Raw genomic sequence first — 13,248 nt, forward strand, 5'->3', positions numbered from 1 at the left:
TTCTGCGGAGCTGCAGCTTCCGAGATGCTGAGAGCAGACTTTCTCTTCTTCGAAATCGCTCCTTATCACTAAGTGAGCCTGCTCCCAGCGGTCCCCCTCTCCTCTCATCCTGATATGCTGTTTCTAAAGTGCTATGGGGTTGGACACTCTAGAAGCTTGTTAGAAGTGTCTAATGCAAGAGTAAACCAAAGTGAGGGCCCAGTGGATTCGCCCAAGAGTATACCAGGTCATCTTCAGTTCCTGGTAACCAGCACCGCATCTGTCAGGACACCTTCTGAATGTTCGCCCTGTTTCTCAGCTGTGCTCTCTTCACGTCAAGCTGCAAGGAAGCTGAGTTCTGAATGGATGAATGCGCCTTTACTGCGTTCCCGTGATGCTGCACACCCATAATCTCGTTGCCATAAAACTTTCTTGAGCCCATCAAAAAGAAAGTCACTTAGCTCTGGTTTACTTAAGAAGAAAAGAAGTGGACTAAAAGATACTAGCTAGCAAGTGAACTCAGCCAGGCAGAACGAGACACGTACTGTATGATTCCAGTTACACGAGGGAGTTAGAATCAGGAAATGCGTCGAGACAGAGTAGAAGGGAAGTTAGCAGGGGCTAGAGGAAGGGAAAGGGCACGTTGTTGCTTAAATAGGACAGAATTACAGTTGAGATGATGAAAAAGCTCTGGAAATGGAGAGTAGTGATGGCTGCAAGCACCGTGAATGTGCTAAATATCCCTGAATTAAACACTTAAAGATGATTAAAATGGTAACATTTATGGTTATGTATATTTTACTGCAATAAAAAAGCAACCCTCCCCAAATCATGTAGATTCCTCTGAATCTAGTAAGTTCCTCTGAATCTAGCTCCTCCTGAGACATCTTTACCATACACACTAGCCCTCCTTTTGATCCTGCTTTCATTTGGGGCCTCCTAACCTAATAAGTGAAAGTGAAAGCCGTTCAGTCGCCTCTGACTCTTGGCGAACCCATGGTCTATACAGTTCGTGGAATTCTCCAGGCCAGAATACTGGAGCTGGTAGCCGTTCCCTTCTCCAGGGGATCTACCCAACCCAGGGATCGAACCCAGGTCTCCTGCATCACAGGCGGATTCTTTACCAGTTGGGCCACTAAGGAAGCCCAACCTAATAAGAGCCATGCTGAACCCTGTCTATTTACCAGTATGTCTCCTGATCATCCTGTTCTCTCTCTTAGCAAATAATCAATCTCCTGATACTCACTGGAGTCATGAGATACCTCTCAGCAGTGGAGCAGCCACATATTTCACCGATACTTGGACTTACGTTTTCTTTCAAATGATCACCCTCAAAATGAGAAAGATGCTACCCCAACATTTTGTTTGTTATCACTATAATGCCTTCTTTCTTAGCTGAGTAAGAGTGAGACAGACTAAAGTTCAGACTTATACCAAGAGAGCAACATTAATAATTCAGCCAGCAGTGTGCAGTGAAGTGACTTCTGCCTTTTAAAAGATCTTCTTGAATGCCATTTAGCAACTGAACAACAACAGACACCTCTCAATAGCACTCTGAGGCTGTAACTATTATTGTCACCATTTACTCTTTAATAACTATTAACAGCCTCTTTCCACAACTGAAATATTAGGTTATACTATAAAAATATTAGCAAATGTAGGTTTTAAACCTGTAGGTAAACCCTATCCATTATGCTAAATTAAATCCTAAGGCATTCAGACATGACACACACTTTTTTTTTTCCCCATTCTGTAAATCATTTTCTCTCTGGATTCAATAAACGTAAAGAGTTTTAAAAAATTGTCTTGAAAAGCATAGGAGCTTTATTTCTTAAGGCATCACTTTCTACCAGATAAGTCAACAATGTTGATACTTTTATCGAATTGCTGATCATTTACGTTTAACTTCCTTGATTTACAGATCACTGAATGTGCTGAATTTACTTTGTTCTAAAACTTTGAGTTTTTAGGACTAAGCTGTATTTGTGTGTGGCCAGTCTACAAAGCTGATCTGCTCAAGTACTATGGGTCATGACTTAGAAAACTAGAAGGACATCATAATATAAACAAGAATAGTCGTGTGTAGAGAAAGGTTTTGCAGACTATAATTTGCACTCTATTGGGGGTCCTGAAATAATTTCAGTGGGTTGTGATCAGCATCAAAAACAACTACAACAAAAAGAATGTAATAGAAAATAAGAGTATGATGCATTTTTTCCCAACTGTAAATAACTATATGTATGTCTTATGTGGGGTGTATATTAGGTCTGAATATAAAATGTATTTCTAATTGTGGACTGTAGTAAAAAGGCTTGGAAGCCAATGATTTTGACTAGAGAGCTGGGGGTGAGGTGCAGTGGGGAGCGGGTAGAAAGTGATGGTTGAGCTGGAATTTTGATATGTTACACCTTTTACTGGGATGTTGGCTTTCACTTCCAAGTGGCTAGTGGGAGTTCTTTAAAAGAGACCCTAAGAAGGAATTTCCTGAAGGAAGCCTTGAGTATGAAATCCACCTCTTTTTATAGCACATTTGTTATTAAGCTCCCAAATATCACTTGGAGAAAGAACGGATCACGCAATGCTGTACGTCGTGGACTCTGTCATCCACGGTCCCTTCAGCAAGTTTCTGAAATTCTCACTTTTTTAGTCATGGGCTCCCCAAGTGGCACTAGTGGTGAAGAACCTGCCTACCAATGCAAGAGACGTAAGAAACTTGGGTTCATTCCCTGAGGCGGGAAGATCCCCTGGAGGAGAGACTGGCAACCCATTCCATTATTCTTGCCGGTACAATCTCATGGACAGAGGAGCCCGACCGGCCACAGCCCACAGGATCACAAAGAATAGGACAGGACTGAAGCAAGTTAGCACGTTAGTCAAGTCACTGAAGGAGAATAAAAATGCAGCACTCCTGTTTAAGAGTGCATTTACATTTCAGAGGTGTGGTTTAAGCATTTCTGACGCTGGGGAAGTTACAGAAGCACAGAATTTTAGACCTGGAAGCGATTTTAGAACTCCGGGAGATGGTGATGGACAGGGAAGCCTGGCGTGCTGCAGTCCACAGGGTCACAAAGAGGCAGGTGCTCCTGAGCAACTGAACAACAATGAACCCCAGGCTAAAAGAGGGTAGCTTCCGCATTCAGGGTGAGGGCAGGGTGGGGAGGGAGGAGTCCTGCAGATGGGAGAAGGTAGAGAGAAACAGACTGATGAATGGAGGCACGAAAAGGCATAGCCAGGAGCCTTTGGGTTTTTCTTGATTACTGCAATAGAAAAACAAGTCTGGAGACTTCCCCAAAGGTCCAGTGGTTAAGGCTTTGAGTTTCCAATGCAGGGGGTATGGGTTCGATCCCTGGTTGGGGAACTAACATTCCGCATGCCATGTGGCAAGACCAAAAAACCCCAAATAAAAAGTTTTTTTAAAAGTCCAATTAAAAATTTTTAAAAAAGAAAAAGAAATCTGTGTAACTTTCTTTTTTTACCAAGTCAGAGAAATGGCCTCCTGCCCTTTTGCCTTCTTTTGGTCTCAGCCCTGGAGGGAGCAGGTCTGCAGGGAGTCTCTCCTTCTCTCCACTGCTGCTATACTTTGTGTCTCTGGCTGAAGCCCAGGGGGGTCTCAGCGCAGCGGAGGTGGCGGGTGGAGGGGGGGGCGGGGCGGGGGGTAGGGTGTGTGGCTCAGCTGCAGTGAGTGTGAACCAGCTGGGTGGGGAAGGTAGTTGGAACAAGTAGAGAACACAATGATAAGCAATGCCAGCACTAGATACACAGGGCAGGTAAAGAGATGTCATGGAAAGGAGAAATGCACTTATTTAACTGGAATGCAGGGAGCTGAGGGACACTGGTACTCAGTCCGCTGCTGTTGTTTAGTCGCGTACTCAGTCTCAATGGGGACAAATGACAACTCAACTGTGTCAACTGTTGGCCATGTAGGTTGGTACTACCATTGTTGATTCTGCTAACAAGTGTTTTTTGTTTGCTTGCTTTTTAAACAGTCTGATCGCTGTTGCAGCTGGGTCCCAATGTTTCCCACCTGGTTTCCACTGCCACCTTGCTAGCTGGCACCTGTGGAGCACAGGGGGTCAGGAGCCACCCGAGAGGCGGGCGGTGCTGGCAGTGTTGCCTCCCTCTTGTTCTCCAGCTCCCTCCAATATTCTAAAACAAAATTCTGCCTCTTGAAACACTAGAAGGAAAGGTCAGATTCTGCAAATAATACATCAAGTGGCAGCTGTTCTTTCCAAATAAATGGTAGAAGAGGGGCCTCCCTGGTGGTCCAGTGGTTAAGAATCTGCCTTGCAATGCAAAGGACACCAGTTTGATCCCCGGTCTGGGAAGATCCTTCATGCTGCAGACCAACTAAGCCTGTGCGCTACCCACAACTACCGAGCCTGTGCTCTGGAGCTGAGAGCCGCAACTACTGAAGCCCGTGTGGCTTGGAGCCAGCGCTCCGCAGCAAGAGAAGCCACTGCAACGAGAGGCCAGCACACCACAGTGAGAGAGCAGCCTCCGCTTGCCGCAACTGGAGAAAACCTCCGTATAACCACGAAGACCCACCACACCCCAAAAATAACTGAATCTTAAAAAAAAAAAAAAAATGGTAGAAGAGAGAAGAAGGGTAAACTACACTTATTCTGAGTGTAGTTTGTTGAGATTTTATTCCCCGACCCATAAAGGCTAGAGGAGCTTCCATGGGGGTGGGCACTGCTGGGACTGGTGGTTTCCTAGGAACATGCAGAGTACAGTCTACAGTTCTAGGGATGCTAAGGATGACTGTTCAGGCTTGCTTGCCACTTAATGTGGAGGCTTACTGAGCATCTGCTGGTTGGAGGAGAGGCAGTGTTTTTGAAGGAAGTTCTAGGAGGGAGCCCTGGCAGCTGGCTCGCATTACAGTGGGGGTGGAGGAAAGGAATGCTGGCCCCCCACAGCTGTGATCAATTTGCACAAAAGCGAGGGAGGGAGGAGATGCCCCAGTGGGAGGTTGGCTGGGCCACAGGGTTAAAAGATGGGCACAGGGGAGAAGGGTCAGGTCCCAGAATGCTTTGCTACTTGGTGGTGGTTCCTGAGGGTTGAAGCATTAGTCCAGAGATACCAGGATACACTTGTCAGCACTCAGATTCTCCTGGATAAGACGCTTCAGTTCTGGCTGCTACAAAGCCTGTGTGCCCTATGTGTTGTTGTTTAATCGCTCAGTAGTGTCTGACTCTTTCTGATTCCATGGACTGCAGCAGGCGAGGGTTTCCTGTCCTTCACCATCTCCGGAGTTTGCTCAAGCTCACATCCATTGAGTCAGTGATGCCATCCAACCATCTCATCCTCTGTTGTCCCCTTCTCCTCATGCCCTCAATCTTTCCCAGCACCAGGGTCCTAGCCCAATTTGCGGTTAGTTATTACTATGCTCAGCAGCCTCCCAATTCACCTAGCAACCAGAAAGAGTCAAGCACAGAGCTTTCTCTAAGATGCTACCAGAAAAGTGAAGGATGAGTTTCCAGAGTTGGAGAGACCCCAGGAGTTTGCAGGATGAGTCCATCAGCATCCTTTAGGATTCCAGGCAAAATGTCTCTCCCTTTGTGTGTGATTCCCAGGAACCAGAGCCAGCGGTGACTCTGATGTGGTCTGGTGCCTGCTGAAACCTAGTGGGAGGTGCCTGCCATGCTTCCATTACTGTACTTTCAGACCCTGTAGAAATGTGTCACTGAGTTAAAAAAGAACCCAGGCTGGACCTCAACAAAACTGGGTATGCTATGCTCTGCGTGATCTCAGGTAAAGCTCTTCTCCAGGCCTCAGCTTCCTCATCTGTAACATAAGGAAAGTGGGCGTTCCAGCTTTAAAGTCTGCCAACTACAAACTATGAGAGAGAGAGAGAAAGCCAGAACTGGACGTAGGAGCCAGGAGCTGAAAATAACTGACAGTGAAAAAAAAACCCAGGCCTGGAGGGTAATTCTAGAGCTCACTGATGGAGACAGGACAGAAAAGCAATGGTGACATCTCATTCCAAGGAATTAGGGGATACAATGTTGGAGAGTTTTTAAGTTGCCACAGTAAGCCCCCGAAAGGACTACACTTGGAGCCAGCACAGCCTGGAGGGACTTGACTCCAGAAGAGAGCTGGAGTACGCTATATCCGAGATTCTGTTGGTGATGGGTTTGGAGTCAAAGACAATTTGTGGCTATGCTATTGTCTAAACCTCACTTCAAAGTTATCTTGGTGTTCACGGCAAAAAGAGAAAAAAAGCAGTTAATACTTAATGTGTAATCAGTCTGATGGCATTTTCATAGCACTCTGCTGAACTAAACACAGGTATCTCCCTGTTAGCTTCTTGAGGACCTCTGAAGTAGTCCTCTAGATGTCGGACCACCAAGATGGCAGCTACACACCCTCTCGAGTAGCCCTTGGCAAGCTCACTTGCCTGGAGAGGGTGTGCCACAAACCCAACCTTTTTCTGAAACACTATGGTGCAACTGATTGAGACAGGATACGGGGCCCCATGTAAACCTACAGAAACGGAGTAAAAATGAATTAAAGGAACACACAGCAAGATGAAGGTGCACAGCTACACGTGGACTTCTTTGTGTAGTCACCCCATGTCAAGGCCAAGATTCAAGCTCCTATTTGTCCAGATTTGACCACCGAATCCCACTTTTCATCAGCTAGAAGTTTGTCGTTTAGCTTCTAGTGTGAATGCACCTCGGAAAGATAAGTAAGTTTCTCGAGTATTAAAAAACCGTCATTCTGCCTAAAACTTTTACACAAATTGTTTATGTGCAGTTCTGACTCTCTTATTCAGCCTAGTGTGTAGATTGGGCCAAAACCTTGGGAACTGAAATTAATAAACGAAAAAACAAAATGTTTATCATCAGGGAAATGAAGAAAGGGGTATAGGGAAATATTTATTTAGGTTGTTATGACAACAGAACAAGCGATCACAACAACATTCTTTCTTTCCCATCTGCTAAACTTTGGCTTGACAGAGCCTTAAGAAACACTCAACGTCCACCGTAAAGATGAAACGGAGCAAGAATGTTGTTCTAAATTTGATAGATTTTTGGCTCCACTTAAAACCCGTTTATAACTCATACAATATTTGCCCCAACTCCCAGCTATTTCCTCTTGCAGTGGGCAGACGCACTTGCAACGATGGGGAAGTGAACTGTGTGGTGGGGGAGGGTGCTGGTGGCAGTGGTCACAGGCCTCCGGCAGGCTAATGTTCACCCCGGGAAGTCAGGGGGCCACTCACTGGGCCTGCGGCGTGCCCTGTTCTCATGCCCTGCTCTGTGCCCTTGAGGAGATGGGGGGCTACAGATGGGAACCTGGGGCAGCCTACTTCTACTTCCAGCTGAGCAGGGCTAGAAAGCAGGGCATGCACAGCCCATAGAGAGCGAGTGGTGCCCGCTGATGAGGATGAAAGCACGGGCTGAACTTAGGCTGAAGGCTTTCTTCAGAGGCTTTTCCAGGTCAGACGACTTGCAGCCAGCCACTGGTTTGTCATGGCCTAGCTGGAGAGTCAGACACAACTGAGCGACTTCACTTTCACTTTTCACTTTCATGCCTTGGAGAAGGAAACGGCAACCCACTCCAGCTTTCTTGCCTGGAGAATCCCAGGGATGGTGGAGCCTGGTGGGCTGCTGTCTATGGGGTCACACAGTCGGACATGACTGAAAGCGGCTTAGCAGCAGCAGCAGCAGCTGAAGAATGCTTCAGTTCCCTAGAGCTATTTTCCCATAAATCAGAAGTAGGTGGTGGCTGATTCCTCCCAGAGGAACCCCTTAGGTGGAGCAGGCTGGAGAGGAGATGAGTTCTGGCTTTCTCCCTCAGTAACTTCACGCGCACCATGTTCTCCGGAGGCGTTTCTGTGCTCTGATCATTAGCTAGGTCCCTATTTCACAGGTGAGCCAGACTTCCTGTGTGGGCTCTCTGTTAGGGGAGGGGGCAAGTCTGAGGGTCAGAGAGACCCCCAAAGAGGGGGCTGTGCTGAGTCACCCTCAGAAGAAAGCACTTAAAGCTGCAAGAGGAGGTACAGATGGTGCCCTGACTTCTGGGCACAGGCTAGATCAGAGGCCTGGGAGTCCTGGAAGAGTGGATCCGTAACACGGGATATATTTATTTATCTTCAACCCAGTAAGGTTAAGAGGGGTGTTAGAAGGGCACTCACAGTTAGTTACCTCAGCACCTCACCATCCTGAAGCGCCTACATTTAGTATCAGTCTCAGGAAAATGCTATCCAGATGGTTTCTACTGAACCAGACCCCCTGGGAGAGGAGTGGGCCATGTGAGGGTGGGATCCCAGAGCATCTGAGCTGGAAGGGGTCCCATGGGAATCATACAGCTGGGCAGAGGAGGTGGCTGTCCCCTGGGACACTGGAAAACACAGGATGCCTGAGATGGATGACTCCTGGGTCAGGAATGGGGGAAGGGTACTTTAGCAGGTCCGGGACCAAGATTGCTGGGTGAGCAGACACCAAGGGGTGTGGCAGACACCTGGGGCACCCCAGCCCATGGACTCAGAGAAGGTCAGAGCTGGGAGAGACTCTGGAGGTTTGCTCAGCCACCTGCCTCACGGGGGTCCTAGCTGGAAGGGTGGGTAGGGTGCATGGGCCCAGGAGAGGAAAGCACAGATGTCTGAGCTTCCTCCAGAGACAGTTCTGGCTGGACTGCCAAGCACGTTGTGATGGCACGTTTTTAAAGACTGTCCCTATGTATCTGTGTAGACAGACAGCCTCACAGATACTCCTCTATTCCACCCAGACCATGGCGGCCCGCTTGCCTTCTCATCTTCTCTGGAGCCAGCTAGCCCTGTCTGATCCCAGCTCTCCCACTGACCCCTTCCTTGAGCAAAGTGACTTCACTTCCATGTGCTTCTTCAGTCCAGTTCAGTTCAGTTCAGTCACTCAGTCGTGTCCGACTCTTTGCGACCCCATGAATCACAGCACACCAGGCCTCCCTGTCCATCACCAACTCCCGGAGTTCACTCAGACTCACGTCCATCGAGTCGGTGATGCCATCCAGCCATCTCATCCTCGGTCATCCCCTTCTCCTCCTGCCCCCAATCCCTCCCAGCATCAGGGTCTTTTCCAATGAGTCAACTCTTTGTGTGAGGTGTCCAAAGTACTGGAGCTTCAGCTTCAGCATCATTCCTTCCAAAGAACACCAGTGTGCTTCTTAGTCTCCCGCTAACAGGACTGAACTGATGGCGTTCTCGAGAGGCTGAGAGAATGGAGGAGCCAGCCCAGGGCAGCCCACCGGTTCCCCACCTTGGGACTCAGCTGTTGCTGTTCTCATCAGGCTTACGCACACTGTGCTTTCTGCCTCAGGACTCTCAGGGCCTTTCTTTCTCTCTTTTCCCACTTCCTTAGATCTGCACTTAACTAGTGTTAGCTGAAAAGCAAATTTATTGAGCAAGAGAGAGAACACTTGAAGCCATTTGTAACGAGACAATCACAGGCTACTTCTGGGGACAATGAGACACCGGAGCCCTAGCAATTCAGAGCTCTGAGTGGCTGGGCACCGAGGAGCCCTTGTTTCCTAAATGAGGAGACCCAGGGCCAACAGCTGAGTTCGTTCAGGCCTCCCCGCTGTCTGGGAAGGCCCCTCCCGTGGGATGAGAGCTGGACGTGCCAGCCGGAATATCTGTCTGCGGTGTAATTTCAGTGTTTCATACACACATGCGAGCACCCGTACCCACTGGCTCTGGACCCAAAGAGGGCACCCAAGTTACCCACGTCCCTGTCCCCCTACCTGGCAAAAATCCTACCTCCTCAGTGCCCCATGGCTGGCAGCTGCTGCAAAAGAAAACAGCCAGTGGGCAGTAAGAGCCTTATGGCAAGAACAGCGTCCTGCAGCCACGGCTGGCATTTTACCCTCTTGCGGGTGTTTGCTGCTCCAAGAGACCACATCTCTCAGGGCAGAGTGCCAGGCACCCTGGGAGGCAGGGTGATGACAGAAACCCCAAAGTCCCTCCAATCAGACCACCGCAGTGACTTGCCTCCTGCCAGGGCAGGAGGGGCGGGGGCTGGGAGGATTGAGCAGTACTGGCAGTGGGCAGGCCCCATGCTCAGGGAGGGGCTCCTTTCATTGTCTCTCATGACAACAGCTCTGTGTGAGTCCCACCTATCAACCCAGAAGTCTCTCCAGGGACAAGGTGGAGTAGTCAAGTCCTTCCCCAGAGGTCTCTGTCCTAAGCCCTTCTGGGAGTCTCGGCGTCCAAAGCCTCTGACATATGCCCGCTGCTGCCCTGCAGGGATGCCTCTGTCTCTGATGTGGCTCCCTCCCTTTCTGTTCCCACCTTCTCCTTTCATTGTCCCTTTGTGAGAAAAATAGATGATATTATCCCTTCTCCTTCCCTGCTGAAGAAAGCCTGGGTTAGAGCCAGGGGCCACGGGCCCTGGTCCCCTGCTCCTCTTGAGTCGCGTCCATCTTCTCAGATATTTGGGCAGGCTGGACCCTTCCTGAGCCTGACATCTTTAAACCAGAAGCAAGCGCCCCTCAGGACTATTTGCCCCATCTCCACTCCCTGGAGGGCCTTCCACTCCTGATGTGGGTCTTTCGGAGATCCATCACTTTCCCCTCCTCCCAAGGAAAGCCTGAGAATCCGACAAATAAAGAAAACGGTGGAGAGTGGGGGATGGTGGGGCTTCCAGAGATTACAGTCACTACAGCACTGGTGAAATCTGATCCTGGTCATGGAAGGGTTATTTCTCATCCTCAGCTTGCAGGCCCCCACCTTGAGAACTCTGTGGTCCGAATCCCCCAGTGCCCAGGGATCTTGGAGAGCTGCCCACAGCACCAGCTGCAGGCTAGAGGCAGGGCGTGCTGACAAGAGTGCACAGAGAGTACAATAACTGTGACATTAAATGTGAATAGCTAACTCTCAGGCAGGCCGGGAGCAGCCTGGGAGGAGCCCGGGGGCTGCGGTCCAATGCCCGAGCGTGAGCAAGGTGACCAGATGGGCTGCGGTGGAGGCAGGGCTGGATTCCATCTCCCGCCACGCCTCTGGACGGACCCCATGTTCACACGCTTTGTCCTTTGCACTCTTCCTTCCCTTTTCTTCTTCTTCCCTTTTGTTTTCTAGAGTCGAGAGTCATTATTTCCTCTCCAAACCGACTTTTACATGTTTTTGGCACGGCTTCTCTCCAGATGGACTCTCAGCTGGCCTCTCCCGCTTGGCCGGCTCATCTCGAGCCAGGACCCACGTCTCAGCCCTCCCTGGAGCAGCAGCCACCACTTGCTCCTCTGCGTCCTCAGTTCCAAAGTGAGGACGGCTCTGATTAAGTATTTTGAAATGATGAAAATGCCAAGAATTCTTTTTTTTTTCTTTTTTAAAGTTCAGAATTAACCCCAAGCTCTATCTGCATCTTCTTCAGGATCTTCTTTGATCTGTGACCTGGGCTTTGCCAATCACCCTAGGATGTAGGTGCACCCTGCTGGGCAGCGGGTCTATGTATGTGGATTCTGTTAGCCCTAGACAAGGTACGCCTCTGGCTCTGTACCTCCCACCTGGTCCTGCAGCCCTCTGCTGGTTCCTGGCTTAACTCTCTGTTCCACTACACTGAGCTACCCTGCAGTTCCTGAAGGAACTCTTGGCCTCCCCTCTCCTTGCTGTTGTACCAACAGATCCTTTTGCCTGGAACATGCTTTCTACTTGCTCTTGGCCTTAAGATGCAGGGAACTCGTCTTGTCTACGAATGAGAACGCTCTGCCTCTAGTCAGCCTTTACAGCACTGTGGTCTCTTTACTTCTCCATCCCCACCCTGGACCGAGGCCTCTTGAAGCACAGGTCTGTCTTTTCCCTGTTCCCCCAGCACATGGTAGGGTGCCCAGCGCCTAGCAGAATGAGAGAACAGCAGGCCAAGTACCAGCTGAGCAGAGTGCAGAAGTGCAGGCTCAGCTCACTTTACACAACTCGGGGGCCTCACAAGCCTCCAGCCTCAGCTGCCCACGGATTCTCACACCTTCTGCGGAGGAGCTGCCTCTGAACTCCAGGCGATGCCCCGCTACAGGTTCCACCCCGTGCGAGACTGACCGTCACGCAAACACTTTAGAGACGGTGCGAGACTGACCGTTGTGTAAACACTTCAGTGGAAGTTGCCAAGGTCTGATACCTGAGCTTGTCTGCGATGAAGATGACCCTCCTTTCCAAGAGCAGGGAGGCAAAAACGCAGAGCAGGTGTCGGACGCTGAGAGAGGAAAAGAGAGACTCAAAGTCCACGTGTTCGAGCCGGGAGTCCAGCGGACGGCACAGTTCAATCACCTGCCGGGAACAGGAACAGCATGAGGGGGCCGCCTGGTCAGCTAGGCCTCTCATGCACCGGGCAGGCCTGGGGCCCTGTGGTCCTCAGCAGGGAGGCCCACTGCCAGGGGAGGAGGGAGAGAAAAACAGGAAAACCAAAGGGACTGGGGAAAGAAAGACGGCAGGAGACTGGGAAAGGAGGTGCGTTTGGTAGGGACTCGGTCTCACCGGTACGTGTGAGGGTAGTTTGCGTGGAGGTGGGGAGACAAGACACGGAACCAGAACCCCTCGGGCCATGATGGCTGGAGCCCGCCCCCTCCCACCCCATCGATGACATGTGTGAGCCCCCACAGGGAGTTTTGAGGGCCAGTCCCTTGGAGTCCCACAGCAGAATGTCTGATCTCACAAGGGACTCCCAGGCTCACAAAGAAGGACCAGCAGTTCCAAGCACTTCTTTCAAGGCTCCTCTCCTCTACAAGGCGATTCTTAATGAACTCAACCCCATTCCAACCCCTGCGCAGGGATGGCTCTTTCAGCTTGTGTGCATAGTGTGCACATATCTCCTCACTCTGCACTTGTTGACATGTTCCTGAGTTCACCTCAAGTCACTACTCGTGTGCATGCTCTTCATGGTGAGCAGAACCTGGCTTCTGCTCTCAGCATGGCACTGGCCTGGTGCTGCGCGGACGGTGGGGCTCGCTAAGGTTAACATCCCCATGAAGTTACCTGCATCCGTATGGGGTGGTTTAGGATTCTCCAGCAGCAGGGAGGCCACTGCTCTCTGTGCTGGGAAGTTGAGCGGTTCCAGAATATCACAGACATCCTCATCCTGCCCCTGTCCCCAGAGGTGACCTGCTTTTCCAAGGGCCTTTAGAACTGGAGACTCAAGGCTGAACAGGTCACATACAAGGAAGGGAAGATGAAAACAAGCTCTGGTATCAGATCTCACCCAGCCAAGGGAAGGGACACGTTTCAAAGTCTGGGATGCATAAAAAGTAGCACCTGAGCTTGTCTTCCCCCGAAAAGAATCTGCTTTGCATATTAAGTGGTAGCGG

The 13,248-nt window shown here is 50.0% G+C and overlaps 1 protein-coding gene across 9 annotated transcripts in view; it reads right to left on the reverse strand.

Annotated features, from left to right (window-relative positions):
• DENND2A (DENN domain containing 2A) overlaps positions 1–13,248 on the reverse strand; it is a 98,687-nt gene that overhangs the window by 8,642 nt on the left and 76,797 nt on the right. For all 9 annotated transcript variants that reach the window (XM_069588562.1, XM_069588560.1, XM_069588561.1 and 6 more), the window contains one exon: positions 12,066–12,214. In XM_069588562.1, the coding sequence (XP_069444663.1) occupies positions 12,066–12,214 (149 nt within the window). The remainder of the gene's footprint in view (positions 1–12,065; positions 12,215–13,248) is intronic.

This window comes from Ovis canadensis, chromosome 4 (genome assembly GCF_042477335.2).
Source record: "Ovis canadensis isolate MfBH-ARS-UI-01 breed Bighorn chromosome 4, ARS-UI_OviCan_v2, whole genome shotgun sequence".
Classification (NCBI taxonomy): Eukaryota; Metazoa; Chordata; class Mammalia; order Artiodactyla; family Bovidae; genus Ovis; species Ovis canadensis.